At 34.7% G+C, this 20,156-nt stretch overlaps 1 protein-coding gene across 1 annotated transcript in view; it reads left to right on the top strand.

Moving 5' to 3' along the window:
* Positions 1 to 20,156, top strand: part of LOC149792025 (methionine--tRNA ligase, cytoplasmic-like) — a 100,842-nt gene that overhangs the window by 22,221 nt on the left and 58,465 nt on the right. Inside the window, exons 3-10 of the mRNA XM_089970517.1 lie at positions 44 to 134; positions 682 to 763; positions 3,610 to 3,738; positions 7,757 to 7,832; positions 13,090 to 13,205; positions 17,492 to 17,593; positions 17,947 to 18,056; positions 20,027 to 20,143. Of these exons, the coding sequence (XP_089826643.1) occupies positions 44 to 134; positions 682 to 763; positions 3,610 to 3,738; positions 7,757 to 7,832; positions 13,090 to 13,205; positions 17,492 to 17,593; positions 17,947 to 18,056; positions 20,027 to 20,143 (823 nt within the window). The remainder of the gene's footprint in view (positions 1 to 43; positions 135 to 681; positions 764 to 3,609; positions 3,739 to 7,756; positions 7,833 to 13,089; positions 13,206 to 17,491; positions 17,594 to 17,946; positions 18,057 to 20,026; positions 20,144 to 20,156) is intronic.

Here is a 20,156-nt window from a genome sequence, read left to right as displayed (position 1 = left end):
TCATTTTTTATTTCATTCAGTTAGTATAACTTTCATTTTCCAGAGAAAGTGGTAACCCCTTTGAGCAGTTGCAAGCTGCCAGCATTAGAAATGCACCCTGGGAAATTTATATTCTCACCCAATGCAGCAGCTAGGTAAGTGACAGGTGAATAAAATAAAATCCTTTGTAAGAAACCCCCACCCTTGTTTCAAGACCACAATGCTAAATCAATTGCAAATACAGATTTGAAAAAAGATTCTCTTAATATTCAATGTAACGTTTTAAAGACACCCTGGTTATAAGATCATTTATCTCCAGTCCCATGTGTGGTCTTATTAGAAGTGATCTTTTTAGGAAGATTTTACAAAATCTATTCAACTGTGTCATACAATATTGGATCAGATAATCTGTCGGATATTTTGAATATCATTATGAATTTTACAGTTAAAGTTTAAAGGACTGTTGTATTAAAAGAAGTATACAAAATGATACACATTACACGGCAAAATTGCCGACATCATCATAAATGGTAAAACATGGATTATAAAAAATTGTACAATGTTCAGTAAGTAAAAGGAAATTTCACAATTATAGAATCTGATCAGAATATGTATTCTGTTATGTAAATATTATTGTTTGTTATAAATAAAACTTGAATTTCAGAAGACTTTCTAAAAATTATTTTTTTTTAAACCGAGTAGATACTTGACAAATATGAGCTGGAAGGAGACTGACACCTCTGCATTAGACCAATGGTTGGAATGGGAAAGTGCTGTACTGTTGGTGAGGAACACTGGATACATTTGCTTTATAAATGTTACCTCAACGTTTGAAATCAAATCACCAACTAACACATTGTTGTAATGGAAAAATATAAATGATTTTCCTTCGAGATCGAGGTTTGAGGGCCTTTTCGCCATGCCATCATAATGACAGTTTTTCTATATAGCTGTACATATGTTTCATGTAAGATTTGGTGCATGCTTGTAGTGGTCTGTTTTCACTAGCCAAGAGTCATTGGTCCAATATGGTCTGCATCACCCCATGTTGATATCTTCTCATCAATGAGAATTGCTGGAAATACAACCAAGAATGTCACATACAGATTGACTGAAGAGTTCTGTTGGTTTTTGTGACATGTACAAGCCTCTGGCATTGTAGACTTTGCTGATTTATCATCTGTTTCAGGTGGTTTGCCTTTTGACAGCAGGTCAGTTGTTTTCTCGATGTCAGTCAGCTTGGGAGGATGTGTTAATTTATGTATGGGGCGTTTGATCAGTTGCCTTTACACTGATATATGATTTTAGATTGAGTGTGTTATTGATGCGTTCTGCCCATCTTGTAGTATCTTTTCTTTGTCAGGGAGCACTGGTATCAGCACTCAGTATTGGAGATGTTTCTGATGACTGTAGGCGGTAGATTGTCTTCAAAGTATCATAGTGGTTCTTCATTTCCTTCCTGTCTGGATAGGACTGAATCTCTTCTGCGTTATTGCTGAGTCATGAGTCTTGTAACTTTCTCAATTTGCACTGCATATTGCTCTTGATGTTGCAGAAGGCTGCCTTCTTATATGTTGATGTGCTGACTACTCAACAGATATTTAGTAACTGTTTCACATTCAGTAGTCTTTGTTTGACATCACAGTTCTCATCAGCCCAGTCTGGAAAACCTATTGTAGTTGGATCAAGTGTTGCGGATGCAGTTCAGTTTAGAAAACAGAAACCTGGAAGGATGCCCAATTTTCATCAACATTTCTCGAAGATTGCATCAATTTTTTCAAGTTTTCTACTCTTTCAATTTAGATACATTGGGCTTTTTGGGTTCCCCTTTGGCTTGCGGTCATCGGCTAGGCCGAATCTAGATATTGAGCTTGGAGACTATGAGACTGTGGTCAGTCCAACGTTTTTACTTCTTGTGGTCTTCTTTACTCAGACACGCTGATTATCTCTTCTCCTGACGATGACATAGTCAATGAGATGGTTATGTCTGGTGATCTGTGCGAACATTATCATTGACACCACCAAGATTGATGAGTTTGTCTGCTTTTGACACTTCTATGATAAGAGACTCCAGGTCTTTATTAAATGTGCTATTCATCTCACCGGTGTTGGTAAGGTTGGATGCATTGATGTTGATGATAGTTACATGACTTTTTTCAAGAAATCGTGGGACTCTCTTTCCTGAAAGTGGGGTCTTGGATGCATTAGTCTGTCATTTAAGCCTTTGGAAGATTTGTGAGCTTAATGGCTAGCTTTGACTTGATAGGAAACCCATAACCGGCTTCATATCGATCTTTACTTCAGCCTCCCCAGAAGAAGGTGTAGTTGACTCCTATTTTGGTGAGTTGTTCTTCCTCAGCTGGGAGATTTTCGCTAGGGTATGCTATCTTAATCTCGAATCGGGTCAATGGTCTGTCGACTAGGGATGTTCTTCTCTTTAGTCTATGTGCTGCTGTACTGCACATTCCAATGGTGGTGAGTTGCCTCACCTTTGTTTTCTTGTTAGGATTTTGTCTGCTAACTTGCAATCCCCATCAGCCACAGTATGCTGACATGGGCTAAGGTTAAGCAGGTAATGTTTAAGGCACCTTATCTAGCCCCTTCCTCATGCTACAGATGTGAACAATGTGATCGTAAAATGGGCTGCTCAGTCAGCAAGGGTTGCTATGTTCCACTTCTGCTTTGATCCATTGAAAAATGACCCTGTGCTTGAGCTGCCAGTTTGCAGCTACAATTGCTGCTTGCCCAATACCACAGGACATGCACACAACTGGTGGTGGGAGGGAAATGTCATGACTTGCATGCGAGTTGGATTTAAGAGTGGGAAGGTTCTGCAGAGTCACCCTCACTCTTTCACCGAAACCTCTGCAGTGGCACGACAATTTTAAGATGGCCATCAGTTGTTACTGCACCTGAGCATATACCCTGCAATGTACAAACACCTCTTACCATCTACCTGCACATCTGATGTATTAATCTACTCCTGAGTCAACATGCACAGATAGTATTGTCTAGCACTACTTACAGTAGCAGGCATAGCCCACCTGACAGCGAGGCAAAACAAGTTCTGTTGCAATTAGTTTGATGTCAGAGTACATACTGTTAGATTATGAAACTCAAACTTGATTTGTACCATATTAATCCCAATACTGAATTTTCTTCATTGCAGTATATAGTAGTCATATATGTTATACACTTGGTTGTATTTTCTTGGTAAGAAATATGGATGATTTGTATTTATATATTTAAGCAGTGTTTCAATGGATGAGACTAATTAACCCTGATAGTAAATGTGAAACATCTGATGTAAAATCGGATGTCTAAGGTGAAATATCCCAGTATGAATCATCCTTGTATGAGAAGTCTTAGAGCCAGCAAAAATAAGAATGTGCCAAAAATTATAATTTACAATTTTGCCAATAATATTTTGTCTGCAGCTGAAAACTATTGAAACATGTACACATCATAAGACAGTACATTAAGCAACTGACATTCTTTATGCCTAATTATATCTTTATTTCCCTTTTAATACTTTTCTTCAGATTGAAGTGCCCATATTCTAGAAAGATACCACAAATTGCTGACTACTTCCGGAAAATTTATTTTTACCTTGCCTTTATACTTTGACAGCCGACAGTGTTTCCATACCTGGTATCTTTGATTGGACATGGAAAGAGAGATGAGAACCAGATGACTTGTATCCATGGTTACCTGGAACATCTGGATACAGAGCTTAATGGCAGACAAGCATTTTGTGGGGTGAGATTTCATCATGTATTCTGTTCTTAGTTTTACAATTGGATGTATCAAAGCCTTTGTTGTAAGGAGTATTTGTAGGTTACTGCATTTGTATGGAAAAATATGAATGAGTTTTTCGGATGAAAAAAATGCACGACCTTGGGAGTGAATAGTACGTGAGTGTACAAGATTTGTTTACAAAGTAGTTCCTAAGACACTATATGGCACATGTGAGTGCATTATGAAGTGCATGTTAGTGTACAATTGTAAAATACTGAACAATTCTGACAATGTAAAGTTAACGAAGCAGAAAAAAAAAGAACATATAATACTTGCCAAATACATATTATGGTAATGTTTGAACATTTTCAGTGGAATTGTAGATCTTCTTTCTGTCAAAATATATCTAAACATCGCCCTTCTCACTTTCCTATCAATATTTATTAGAAACTGCTTGAGTTTATCTGTCCGAAGTTTTAATATTTTAACCTGTTATACCTCGTATCACAAAACTTGATGAGAGGATGCAACTTGTTAAGTACTTTACCCACATTACAAAAATAGATCATTGTGACTCATTTCATGCTTCAATAACTTGGGCTGAGCTTTTGTGACAAGTTTATTTTCAGCCACTGCTCATGCTAGAATCTTTGAACTTGATCGTATGCATCTTTGTTAGAATCACATTCATATAATCAAAGATGGTGAATATGATTTACATTTCCTGATTTACTGGCTCAGGTTATGCTTTTGCAAATAGCTTATGTCCCGTTTTTTTACGTACTGTATATACTGTTTGTACTTGGGAATCATTAAACTTGATGAAGGACTGCATTATGAGGGGCACTGCACTGTCATCACAGAAGTAGGTAGCTGTGACACATGGTTAACCCTTCACTTCACTTTGGTATTTACATGTTTGTGTTAGATTGCTGCGCAGTTCTGGGTATTGTCAGACCTGTTGTATCATGATACATTCCATGATAATAGTTTAGTGATTTTATATCATGATAATATAATATACATAAATAAACAAGTGGTACCTCGTTTTCAAAATAAACACTGCTTGTTTAGTTGCTTAAAGTCATTGTTGTATATGTTGAATTGCCAAAACTAACAAAGATTGTATTCCTCTTCATTTTGTCTTTCTTTTAAGTATTCAGTAACAATTGATCTTATACACTTAAATTATTTAAAACTTGTATTGTCATGTGAAGAACACCAGGTGAATGACAGTAAGTGTGGAGGGAGCCTCTGCCTAAGAACCCAACATAATGCATTAGTAATATTGAGCAACCTCTCTCTGTTAATGCCACATCTGTGCAACAGCAAAACACTCATTGGAACCTATATTTCATCATTCCTTTCTTCGGTCCATTTTTGCATTAAGCTCATGACCACATACGTTTTTGGCATTATGTATGTATACCCTCCTATCTAGAATCATGAAACCCTGATTCATCTTGATAAGTATTAATGCCCTTTGTGCAGAAAGAGGTATATGCGACCTATAACTAATATTTGAGCGACTTGGATGCCTCTCTGTTAGTACGAAATGCTTGCCATCGAAGAAAGTTAATGTGAGCTATATTTGTATGCTTTACTAAACTAGGTTAATTATTTGTGTTTAGCTTATGGCCAAATAGATTTTGCATTGCTGTATACAGTACAACGTAACCTATAGTCTAAGGTCCTTTATGAGAAGTACGGTTGGAACTAGGAATACATAGGTTTATTCAATGGCAAACTTACATTATTAATGAGAATACAATATGTTTTGGTTCAGGATCTATCTTAAAATGCTTGATAATGGGATTTGTGCTAATTTCTCAAATATTCCTATGAAAAAGCAGCAGAATACATAGTTTTCCTATAGCAAGAAAGACCCCCCATCCCTGTTTTATTTTTTTGTTTCAAAATGGACGGGAAATTTTCCTATAAATGTTTATTTCTTGAATAGACCCTGTAGGTTACCCTTAGCAAGTTAATTATATTTATTGTAAATATAAATCACTGTGGGAATGAGATGAAGGGACTGCATATATTTCATATGGGTCCTCAGCTGTATTGACTAATCAGAGTGATTGCTGATGCATAAATTCTGCTTCTAGTGGTGTTCCAGCCAGCAACTTACATCAATTAAAATTTGGCTTATGGTGTTAAGCAATGATAATAGCTTTTGAAGAAGGTTTTAAAAATGTCACATTTAATTGTCAAGCGTTTAGTCTCAGTTTATGGCATAATAATTGATGCTTGCAATGGTTACTGGATACTGCTAAAGTACATGTCAATCTTGTCATGTAGGCACCTTTACTGAACTTAAATACAATACTACTTGTTCTAAATTTTAATACTAAATAGTTGTAGCAAACTCTGCTCATTCCTGATTGTTGAGTAATCTGCACCTTAGTGGTCAACACAAAACTTATAGATCAATATTGATTATTATAATAGTAACCAGGCACTAAGCTGAGTTAAGAAAATCAGATATCAGGTCAGATCGTTACCAGTAAAGGAAGTTCACATTTCATGACATTTCTGTTGCGACATAGCACTTTTTTTTTCTACAGCATTACACTGATTCAGATAAAAATGTTGACTATGTACATTAACACTGAACTTGTCATATACGTATCTCATGGCATTTTATAATAATATTCCAAGGAACATTGATTATCGAGTAAAAATAGAGTAAATACTAACCCATTAAAGGTATGTGTTACTGAATTCTCAAAATGACTCCTGTAGCTGAGGCAAGCTGTGTAATTGTCGATTACACCTGTTTATGGATTTTGTGGTTGCTACAAAAGTACAGATTCAGAGACCCATGGAAAAAATGATTATGTATGGAAACAATAGGATCCCTTACCCAATCCAAAAATGTAAGTTGTAACAAAAGTCTAATTTTGGCAAAACCATGAAATCTCATACCCAATAAAATCAATAAATTCACAATATTTTCCTCAATTACCTGGGGTTTTTTTTTTGTTGCTGTAGCTGAGAATATAAATCATAGGCATAGGAAGAAAAATAAATATACGTAAATATCTTCTTTTTTTTTTTACCATATAAGCTTCATTAATCAACTCACTTGATATCACCATCCGTAATGTCTCTAGGAAAAGGCACTTAAAATTTGACTGATTAAAAATGTCTGTGCCTAGAACAAATGTATATATTTAAAATTTATTACCATAGCTACATTTGAAAAATACAGTGTATATATTTATAACTCGGGCGTACAATATTTTACTTATTGATACTATAGTCATTTAGCAACTCCATGGAATGAGAACCAATTAGTCATCCCGCCATTCTCTGAGTGGAACTGGCAACTGTCAACATCCCACATGTATATGAAGGATATTGACACAAATTTAGATTGAATTAATCAAGCTAATGGGTGTAATTTTGCACATACATGTTTGCTTAATTTTAGCTTGGAACGTAATTTAGTTATTTAATTGATGTCTTTGGATTGGATAACCTGGATGGACAATTTCAGAGAATATTTTGACTAAGGTTACTTGGTTAAATGTATCGAAAATATATTATGCTCTGTTATGCTTCCTTCACATCATGACTAATTGTCTGTACAGTACAAATGTATTATTCCCTCGAATGCCCTTTATTGACAAGTGTTACTGCATCTTGAGCAAAGCTGGCTGTTGTCATCTCCGGACTTCACATGACTTGAACCACAAAAAAAAATTAGAAAACCCCACTTCCCCCCTTCCCAGTAAATTTTTCTGATTTGAATCTTTTTTTTCTGATGATCTATATATGTATATTTTTATCTTTCATGTATATAAACATTTGGACATGAGTGAATCTCTAACCTGTACAAAAGTTAATAGTTGACACATATTTTTCCGGTAAACTGAATTAAAAACATAATTAGATATTTAAATTGTATTATGCATCATGTTTTGTTTGCCTGCAGTATTGTATGAACAAGAGACTCGAGTAAAGTATAAATTATACCTGTACATCTATGATATAGATTTATATATTGTTTCTGATTTTGATGTTCTTACAGGATCAGGTTACGGAGGCAGATATTGTGCTGTGGTCATCTCTTTATCCTGTTCTAAATGGAAAATTTTGTCTCGAAGGTAAAATTGTGTCTGTATTGAGATGGTTTTATTAAGTTTATAAATTAAATTTACTGAGTCTGTTAAATTATTAGCAAATAGTTTGTTTCACACAAACCATATGATGGATACTATTATGATATTGTCCATATGCTCATCAATCCATCCATCTATCCATACATTCCTATATACATATATATTGTTGGGATGGCATGTGCTTGGTGTAAGGAAGAGCCCAATCAATTTTAGAGCGAAATAGTAAAATGTCTAGTTCAGTGTGACTGAAGAAAAAAACAATAGTTTCCAAGCCAAGTTTTATACCATCTGCATGAGTCCAAGTTTACAGTGTCTCAAGGAAGAATTTTTTTCTCTTCATAATAACATTAGTTCTGCGTCTCATACCCTGACCATACTTTGTGGATCGCATACACGGGAGGTAAGTAGGACGCCTATTGCTTTTAGCATGAAAAGTTAAGGTCACTGTGACTGATTGAAGAAAGGTGGATCCTGTGATAATATTTCAGGTATTTACATATGAAACTATTAAACAGGGTGCGGGCATATACTTTGCCATTCATTGTACGCTTGTTGCTCTTGTTAAATATATATTGTCAGTATTTAAATTACATTCTGTCGTGAGAGACAAGCCTTTCTGCCTTTCCTCCATTGTCGCTCATAAACGTTGGTCTTTCAAGGTCATTATGCTATAAAACGAAATTTGACTTCTGCTGGGATAATACATCATGGATATTGTACAACGTCTGAGCTTGAGATTTTGTGTTCAGCCAATCACAAGAAGTTTTACTTTCAAAATGACATTTTTCATTGGAAAATAAGTGGTATTTAAAGATAGTTATTTATGCTTACAACATTGCTGTTATAATTATGTCAGACATTGCAAATATGTACCAACTGAGATGGCAGAGACTGGTAATGGTGAGTGCTTTAGACCACTCCGCCATATCCAGGCCCTGTCACGGTACATTGTTTTGTATATCTAAAATAGCTGTGAAAACCATTACACTGCATTACTGTCGAGTGCATGTGACCCATTCAGTCATTGAGAATTCAGAATAGTTTGTTTGAAAATAATAAGGTAAGTTATTATATTTGCGCCAATATAGTTGTTCGTCTCTTAGAACAGCATGGACCCGGATCTGCCATCCCATGATGAACTTGTGGCTTATGATCAATACCATTATGATCAATACCATTATGCTCATGCTTTTCAGCAAATATCACAGAACCTTGTCTGGTCAGCAGTTAAGCAGTGGACAATGTGTGGTCTTTGTTGTTAAGGTTGGGTGGGTGTGGATTAGTTATACATTCCTATATATATGTGTGTGTGTGTGTGTATGTGTGTTCATATACCTAAACCAATTTCAGTTTCACACAATAACTTGAGCTGTTCACCTTTTATCAATTTGGGGGACAAATGTCAAGGTCACTACCATGAAAGAATAACTAAATTCGTCAAATATCTACATTTACAAACTTTGTAGGTGACTTGCACATAAATTAAGAACTTTAGGTCACTCTCACTGAAAGATGAACATTTTTAAAACACAATAACTTGGAACTGTTTACCATCTACTGATACCAAATTTTTGGGATGGCATGTGCATGGTGTAAAGAAGAGCCCACTCAATGTTAGAGTGAAATAGTAAACTGTCTAGTTCAGTGTGACTGAAGAAGAAAAGTAGTTTCCAAGCCAAAACTTAAGTATTCCACCATCTGCATTTGCTAAACTTTGTGGATAGCTTGTACTTGTGGGAGAGGTGTGAAGAAACCATTAGATTTTGTGGTAAAAGGTCAAAGTTCATGTAACTGTGTCTGAAGTAATAAAAATGGTTTCACCAGAATAACACAGTTCTAGATCACAGACAGAGCAAAACTGTGGATAGCTTGTACTTTGAGCAAAGAAGACAGTTGTCACTTTTTGGGTCAAAAGGACAGAGTACAAGTTTACAGTGACCCAAGGAAGAGATCTTTTTGTCTGCCTCTCATACCCTGACCATACTTTGTGGATCGCATACACTGGAGATAAGTAGGATGCCTATTGATTTTAGCATATTAAGGTCACTGTGACTGATTGAAGTAAGGTGGATCCTGTGATAATGTTTCAGGTATTTATATGTAAAACTATTAAACATTCATTGTGTGCTTGTTGCTCTTGGTAAATATATATTGTCAGTATTTAAATTACATTCTGTCGTGAGAGACCAGCCTTTCTGCCTTCTCCCCATTGCCGCTCATAAAAGTTGGTCTCTCAAGGTCATGCTATAAAACTAAATTTGACCTCTGCTGAGAATATATTCTGGATATAGTAAAACGTCTGAGCTTGAGATTTGTGTTCAGCCAATCACAAGAAGTTTTCAAGATGACATTTTTCATTGGAAGATAATTGGTATTTAGAGTTGGCTTTTCCTTTATTGATTGTTGTTTATGCTTACAACATTGCTGTTATAATTATGTCAGACAATGCAAATATGTACCAACTGAGATGGCGGTGACTGGTAATGGCGAGTGCTTTAGACTACTCTGCCATATCCAGGCCCTGTCACGGTACATTGTTTTGTATATCTAAAATGACTGTGTGAAAACCATTACACTGCATTACTGTTGAGTGCATGTGACCCATTCAGTCATTGAGAATTCAGAATAGTTTGTTTGAAAATAATAAGGTAAGTTATTATATTTGCGCCAATATAGTTGTTCGTCTCTTAGAACAGCATAGACCCGGATCTGCCATCCCATGATGAGCTTGTGGCTTATGATCTATGCCATTATGCTCATGCATTTCAGCAAATATTACAGAACCTTATCTGGTCAGCAGTTAAGCAGTGGACAATGTGTGGTCTTTGTTGTTAAGGTTGGGTGGGTGTGGATTAGTTATGAGTAAACTTGATAATATTTTCGGCTGGTAGAATTGAGCAGAGCTACCAGAGTTAAACTGAAATAGGTGGTTATGCTTAAGTTTGTAATGTGCCCTATAATTTCAAATGCATAAACAGTGTAGGTTGGTGGCTGTTGGTCATGCCCATGTTAGAACAAAAGCAAGACATGTCAGTAGGTTTTGCCGCATTAATGATGGCATTAAAAGTTTCAACAAGATTTTTATTAAAATTGAGTATGTTTAAATTTATTAAACTTTATAAATCTGATTAAGAAGGTTGTTCTAAAAATTTTTTAACTATTTATTATATATATATATATATATATATATATATATATATATATATATATATATATATATATATATATATACAGTAGTCCCCCTCTTGAACGGCCCCCCGACCAGCGGCCACCCGCTCCTTACGGCCAGAATCCGTTGGCACTGACGAGTTTGTGTTCAAAAGTACCCCTCGCGAAAGTCCACCCGGCTAACGCGACCAGCGGCCAGCATATTAGTGCAAAATTATAAAATTTACCCCTCAGAAGCGGCCGCATTTTATATGAATATGTATCAAGAACCAGTATTTTATTCAGAACGTGTGTTAAATAATCCGATTTCTGTTTCCCGATGTCAGGTTTTCGTTACTGAAAGAAGTGTTGAATAAAGTACATTTACCACTAAGGTTAATATTATATCATTTACGCCTCACGAGAAGCCAAATTTATTCCATAAAAACCAAGAAAGACTCAAATTTTAATCCATACAAAAGGGTACGTACATGTAATCCAATTAGCCTTACTGCTGTGTTGTCATAAGATGTCTGGTTTAGTCACTCTGATAATTGTTAAGATTACAATTATCGAACAGTAGTAACAGCTGAAAAGTGGCAGTATCGATGTACAATACCCAGGTCAGCAGGAAAATGGTTTAATAGCCTTTATGGCTTCCCTTAATAAGATGTTGAGCTTGTTCACTTTGGTAATCAGTGGCTATTACTACTGACAATAATTGTCAAAATTACGAATCCTAGCGTCCGCGAGGTCAAATCTGCATGATGTTAATGGTACATATAGAAGCCATTTTGGCTTCTCTCACTTAGTTTAAAGAAATGTATAAAAACAATAGGGTACCAGACTGCGACTAACGAATCACGTGATAAGATCACTTCCTTTAAAAACACAGCAATTTGTTTAGATGCATACAAAATTGTTTTATCAGTATTGTAGTTGGCAACATGAATAACTTACTGCAAAAAGATCAACATGTCATCGAGGAAAATAAAAGTTCTCAGTTTAGAGGAGAACGTGAAAGTAATTCAACTGACGGCTGACGGGGGGGGGGCTCGTCGAGGATCCTTGCAGAAAACTAACGTTGGGAAGACAAAGATAAACAATATCGTGAAAGATAATGAAACAATTCTGCAGAAGTGGAAAGGTGAAATGGACGGAGAAAGGAAGATTGTTTGAGCCAGGAGATGTTTGTATCCTGATTTGAAAGACAAGAAAAAGCAAACAGTTTGTCAGTTGAACTGGGATATGACGACTTTACCGCAAGCAACGGATGGTTGCACAGATTTCAAGTGCAACACAATATCAAGTGTTCTGTCATTAGTGGCGAATCAGCTGATGTTAATAATGAAGTTGTCGAAGATTGGAACAAAAGACTAAACGATTTATGCAGGGGATATGACAGCAAGGATATTTTTAATGTGACGAGACTGGTTTGGTTTTTAGACCGTTACCAACAAAGTGACAGATGATGTGAACTGTAACATAATTATAAAGACAGTTTTAAAACTAAATCAATGGTTATTCATAGCATTCTTTTGAAAATGATGACAAATTTAATTTTACATTTATTTCACATCATGCATGTGATTTTTTTAATTAAAATATTAAATATTTAAAATTAAATGTACTTATGACTTTTTTCATATGTATTTACTATTCGCATTTGTCATCCCCCTCTAGAAAGGCCACCTGCATTATAAGGCCACTTCCCTGCTGCATTAGGGGTGGCCTTATAAGAGGGGGACTACTGTATAGCGAAAATGTAAACTAGTTGACCCGGTTATTTAGACAAACTCTACTATAACCACCTAAACGTTACTAGACTAAATGTCATTACGCAACACTTTGCATCTAATTGATCGTCATATTGACCCACTTAAACCTCTGCTAAGCCAGAGTTGATCTGCGGATGCCAACTGTGGCCAAGTGGGCTGATAAATATGAATATCCTAGGATTTTGATTTCGTTTTTGGTAAACTGAAAGAATATACAAATGTTTAGAAATTTTTGAGGTCGTTTTGCATTTCATACTGAAAACATTTATGGACTAAAGGCTACTTATTTAAAATATACTTTTTTATATGTGCTGTAGGATGGGAAAGTCAATATAAACATCTGCATGCATGGAATTCCTATCTCACAAACCTAGAACCTTTCAAAGCAGCTGTCAAGTTTGTTTTGGGAGACAAAGATACTTCTGTGTTGAAGGTAAAACAGTATGTGATAAATGTAAATTATTAGTCAATTACTACACTATATGATAAATGTGCATTATTAATTACTACACTACGGGATAAATGTGCATTATTATAATACAAGTCACATAGCTCATGCTTGCGGTCTAAGTCACTTTATGCAGCTAAAGGTGTCATTTTGGAGAATTTGATAACACCTACTTTTAAATGGCGTCTATTCACTTTATTTTGCGCGTTGTCCATCACAATTCCATTGAATAATATTGTACAAATTCCTCGAAAAATGCATGTCAGCAAAATTCATTGATAACGTGCTTCATTGTTAGGCATAGTCAAGCAAGCGGGTTGATCTCATTTAAACTGGTTTTGTCCTGCGCTATGATGTAAGTGGGATCGTGCGTGTGGGTTGGGAAAAATTTGTACTACAAACGTAAATAGAGACGCGATAATGTCATCATTTCTAAACAACGCCTGGGAAAATATCAGGAGGAATAACAAATCGGCACACAATTCCAATAAATGTGAGGCATTTATGTAGCTTCGTACATATCTTCTGTATTGTATATCACATCTTTTATTTTAATTCGCACATAATATCTATTTTTCCCATACAGATATGTGCATTCATACACGCTAAAGACTAGAAACAGATCTATCAATTCAGATTTAGTTAGATAAATGTTACATCATGCTAAATTATCAGTCTAAAAAGATGTCAAATGTACATGCTAAGAATAAACGTTATTGTAAGTTATTCCTTTACCGCATTCATAGTTGAACTTCCATACAGGGGATGAAGATGTGCACGACTTCTTGTTCACGTAAGCATACCTTGATTTCCCCTGACTAGTAATAATTAAAACCAATATCGACTTTATTGACCCAAGTGTAATGCCGAACTGCCTTTGCAAAAGTCCATAGCGATTGATAATTTTAGTCTGGATTTTTTAAAATGACATTTAATGTGTAGATCACTCAAAAATCACGACTGAATAAACTTTGTTATAACTTAATTGCAACTAAATTTTTAAAATACAATTATTTTTCAAACTTACAACAGTAAATGCGCTTACATGACTCGTTTGATTTGTACTGTTATCCGTTACTAAACTATGTATGTGATGGATATGAATTATTAACCAATTACTAAACTAAGTGATAAATATGCATTATTATTCAATTACTAAACTATGTGATGAATGTGCATTTTAATTTAATTACTAAACTATGTGCATTATTAATCAGTAAACTATGTGTTACGTGTGCATTATTAATTAATTAACTAAAGTATGTGTGTTATTAGTTAATGCCTTAGCGTAAATTAAGCCGTATTGCTGAATATTTCTTATACGCACTCCTTGGCAGGGTCAAGGGTATATAGGAATTCTCATGTCCATCTGTCCTTTTGTCTTGCATGCAGTCTTGGTAGTGCAATTAGCCCCACAGTTGTTTATGGACTGCCATGATACGTGGTCAATATTATTGTCTTGGATTTCCATGATGCTTGGTCAATATTACTGTCATGGACTTCCAGGAAACTTGGTCAGTATTATTCTCATGGACTGCCATGAAACTTGAACAATATTAGTGTTATGGACTGCAAAGAAGCTTGGTCAGCATTATTGTTATGGACTGCCATGAAACTTGATCAATATTATTGTTATGTACTGGTATGATTCCTGCTCAGTTTTGTTATAGACTGCCATGAAATTTGATTAATATTATTATTATGGACTGCCATGAAACTTGATCAATATTATTGTTATGGACTGCCATGAATCTTACCATTATTACTATGAACTTCCATAAAACGTGGTCAGTATTATTGTTATTGACTGCCATGAAACCTAATCGATATTATTGTTATGTACTGCTATTAAACTTGGACGGTATTATTGTTATGGACTTCATGACACTTGATGAAAATTATTGGTATGGACTGCCATGAAACTTGGTCTATATCATTATCACCTGAAGATGCACATACTGACCGATCACTTTGCGGCATAATTGTTGTAAGGGTTATTGCCCTTGTTGAAGTGTTGCTGAATGCAGTGAATGGAAAAAAGTTGTGACGTCATTTAGTTACACATTTCATTATATTCCCATGGAACTTGGAAAAGTATTAAGATTATCATCTAATGATGTGCATATTGACAAATCACTTTTCTCACATAATTTTTGTTAGAGTCAATGCTCTTTTGTCTTGGAATTGAGTGCAATCTTGACAGCACAACTAGTCGCATGTTTTTTGATGGATTGCCTTGAATCTTGTTAAATCGTACGGTTGTCACTTGAAGATGCACATATTAATAACAAAAAGCTTTGTTCAGGTAATTTTCATCTCACCAGGCTGTAAGGCCTAGTGTGTTTATGGTATAGCCAAGTGTCCGTCCTCCATCTGTCATCCTTCCATCAACATTTGCTTGTTACCACTCCGTTGGCCATGTATTTTTAATCTCCTTTTGATAAGGTTTATATCTTCCATATCTCAGTGAATATGACTGAGATATGTTTAATCCGTACAAGTCTGTGTCCACTTCACTTATGTTTCTGTTTTGATTATGATTACATTGTAATATGTGCTAATATCATCAAATTTCAGACACATTTGATAATGATTGATCTTGTTATGGAGACCATATTGCTGTGGTGATACAATATACAAGTTCATACATTTGGCAGGCAACACAATCTATATTACTGTTTAAAAACGACAAGTTTCAAGGCACCCTACCTTTTCATTGTTTGTTATACATTTCTTGAAATCAATCCTGCTATCCCAAATTTTCAAACATTTTTGATGACTCTTCATACATTTAATTTGTTCGATATCATTGACAGATTCTGTGCCGCTTTGTGCTTCTTTCAATAAATTATTCAGTTTTAACGGCACATCTGATGCTTTGATGTTATTAATTTGCCTAGGCAGTCAGGTCCACCATCCATCGATTTGTTGTGCTTTGTTGGTACTGATATAATGTCACCATTGTCTGAACTACAGATTTAGATAAAAGTCGGCTGATGCAGTGTGGAATTTGTTTATTCTGGGAAAATGTTTTTTCAGATAGGAGGTGCATTGGTAAGAGTAGAGATAGTCTAGTCTAGTCACATCTTCTGCCGGTTTTCCTTATTTGTTGCAACTACTTTTATCCTATTTTATAAATTAAAGTAGCATGACATTATTCATATTTGTTCACAAGATCGTGCTTGAAAGTCTGAAGTGATGATACAGTATTTTACATAATATAAACTTTTACCCTGCATGTTTGCCTTTGCCATGGATTGTTTGTGTCATTGTGTCTACATTGTAATTAAGTAGCAAATATTTGCTAGTATAACCAGAATATATCATTACTGTTTTGCAAGTTTTTCATATGATTTTAATGCTAACTATACAATGCCTTAATTTGATCCCTGAAACCTGCATATTTCTAGACTGTATCCTCTAATACAGCTGAGGAGTTTATGTTCCCGACTTTGCCTACCATTTAGGCTTTAGTAATGCTATATTTGACAATAAGTTACATTTTTATTTTGACGTTAAATTTACAAAACTTAAAAATTTTCAACATAGGATTAATTTATAATTTTTGCATATCAACCTTACGTAAAGGAAAATGAATGATGTATTGTCACTGACATTGTTGGTGGCACTTGCTGATTCAGGAACCAGTCTGATAATGAATGTCTAGATAATGGATAATAATATATCCACACAGAGAAACGCTTTCATACTAGTTCTTCAATTTGTTTTCTCAGTTTGAATTTATGTATATTGTGAGACATCACCATCAAGTGCTCAAACATTTATGTATTGTCATACTCACAATTGCGCTTGAATTTGGATATCCAGGCAATATCTGACATCCCACACGGTACATCATCATAGAAAATATCACAGTAGCAATACATATTATTGAATCATTGCAACTCTGCTTATCTCCAATTATTTTGTTAATCTATGAATTGGAATAAACTATAAATTTACGTTCTACATACGTGCTACAACAGTCGCATGAATTTAACAGTCACTTGTGTAGAAATGACAAACACATCCATATACACATAAACTAATAAATGTTAACCGGTTCATAGTGACCACCATCTTCTAAGTTTAGTTTCCCCTGACCTATCCTACCCAGTGTCTAGATATACAACATATGGTGGGAAAGGTTCAGCCAATTTATGCAGGTCTCAGAAGTGGCTTGTTTGATTTGACATGATATTATTTTACACCAATGGTATGTCAGCCTTTTTCATATCAAGATAATAAAATTTAGTTGCTTTCTATATCAGGCTTCCCTTCTTGCCCAGCCAGTGCCACAACAGGCAAAGGACATTGGTCAGTCGCCTATACAACAGGGACAGAAACAAGGAAGTGGGGCAGAAGAAGTACAGGTAGGTTGAAATTGGAATATGCTGGAAGAAACTTGGCATATGTTCTGTGTTAAATATTATACATTGTAAATACTTTAGATGTATTGTCTTCCTTTTCTATTTTCTCCAGTACAAATTGCACATTTTGCAAAACTATCAAATACCTGTATCATTTAGATGTTTTGTTTTCTTACCATATTTTTTATTTCTGTTATCATCATTTGGTTAATAAAGACAAACATCCATGCATTCATAATAATTGAATATAACACATTTAAATGTAGAAACACAACTAGGCAATCATAATAATTGAAGATACAACAGGTTAATATGGAAACACATATAGACATTAATAATAATTGAATATACAACAGGTTAATATAGAAAAACCCACTGCCACTGAGGAGGAAATAGCAGAGGCTACTGCAGCATGGAAGGCTGGAAGAAGTTTATGTCCCAAACCCCGGATACGTAGACATCCTATGTATGTAATCTTTTTTTAAAAATAAATATTTACACGGAGATTTCCAACAACTAATGTCAGTATTTTGTCGCCAAGTTGTTGGTGTTGGGCAGAGGAAACTATAAAATATTAAGGAAACACCAATCTTGCATGGGTAGATATGTGTTGCCTCCAGGAATTGAATCTGGTACCACAATTGTGCAAAGCAATTATAATACCACAGCTCTTCTTCCTTTTAAATAAATAGATCGGTACATAGAGTTGAAAAATACCTTTTGACTTTGTCAAAGATGTTAAGACATATTGGTCAGAAGATTGTTTTCTTCTATCACATGTCAATTTTATTTTGGAATGCCAACTATCTGTCTTGCAGTGTCTGATTATGCATAGATGCTGATTTATTCATTATTTCTTACTGATCACAATTCAGATGTTCTGATGCTATAAATGACCTTATGTGGAAATTATATTCAGTAGCAGATGTCTTTGACGGTATTGCCTATCACAGTTGTAAGGCAAAAAAAAAAATATAAGTGTATATCTGGTTGTTGGTTGACCGTCCCAGTTTTTCCTTGCTGACCACAACACCTTTTTGGTAAAAAATAAATTGTTTTTTAAAAAAATCCTGAAATTGATTTGTACATCTAATTGTAAGTGAGCCGGTTTTGCCCGTACTTGAAGCACCTAGTACATTATATATCTTAATCTTTATATATATATATATATATATATATATATATATATATATATATATATATATATATATATATATATATATATATATATATATGTATTTCTTCAAGCCCTAGATAACTACACTAGTTTGAAAACCAGTTCAACACATTTATATTTGCCTAATCAGTATAAGATATACAGTTTGGACCTCTATATATATTAGTCTGTGATAAATAAAACTGAAATGAGAAAGTTACAAGTAACTGCTTTTTTATACAAGAAGACAGCAAACTGTTATTATGGCCCCACATGATCATATTGCCCATTCATCTGTCAGCAATTTCGTTTTCACAAGACAACTTTCCTTTGTATAGTTGGGGTTTAAATAATGTTGTGTAACATTTCTGCTTTCAGTCATCATTATCTTGTGTTACATGTGTTATGGACCCTGGTTGCTTATCATGATAGCATTTTGTTTATGCAGCTCATCTTTATGAAAGATTGCTAAATTTAAAAAAAAATTGGCATACAGCTCACCTTTACCAAAGATTGTTCAATTTCAACCGAATTTGGCATACAGCTCATTTTTACCAAAGATTGTTGAATTTAAACCAAATTTGGCATACAACTTATCTTTACCAAAGATTATTGTAATTCAACCAAATCTAGCATACAGCATTATTGGATGAAAACTTGAATGCGATAAAATTGTAGCATTCTTCAAAGTCATTTATAGGAGTTGTGCCTTATTGATTTCCCATCCATCTTTTTAACATTATACAAATACTGTTAGAGTTCAACCAAATATGGTATTTAGCTTTATATTGATTAGAACTTCGTTGAGTTAAATTCCCAACATTACACAGCATCATTTATGGGAGTTATGTCTCCATGTTGCCTGTCATTCTGATTGTGTTTTTTAAAATTTAAAGTTATTAAGGATTGTTCGATTCCAACTAAATTTAGCATAATGCTTTATAACGGTTATACTCTGAATTATTTCAAATTCAGGTGTTCCATGACAATGTTTACAGGTAATGTGCACCTCCATGGATGCCTATAACCTATTTCTTAATTTCTTCTCAGTGATTGATGGATTTGAACCTGATTTGTCATGCAACCACTTTATGTTGAAAGACCATCAATGATATTTGATTTCCAGTGTTCCACAATATCATTTAAGTGACTTACAAAGATACCAGTTCTCCTAACTTCGGTTCCCAGTCCAAGTTCATCTGTTTAAAACCATGCCAAACAAATCATAGTGGGCTGTGACTTACACATGCTCCAATCACTAATGTGTTTTTTTTTTCCAGCTTACCAGAAGAAGGTTCTCGAAATATTTTGATCACCAGTGCTCTTCCCTACGTCAATAATGTACCGCATCTTGGTAATATTATAGGTTGTGTTCTTAGTGCAGATGTCTTCTCAAGGTAGGTAACTCTA

This window comes from Sinohyriopsis cumingii, chromosome 9 (assembly GCF_028554795.1).
Source record: "Sinohyriopsis cumingii isolate HCF-2022 chromosome 9, ASM2855479v2, whole genome shotgun sequence".
Lineage (NCBI taxonomy): Eukaryota > Metazoa > Mollusca > Bivalvia > Unionida > Unionidae > Sinohyriopsis > Sinohyriopsis cumingii.
Note: the sequence above shows the minus strand (reverse complement) of the source record. Positions and strands in the feature narration are given on the sequence as shown.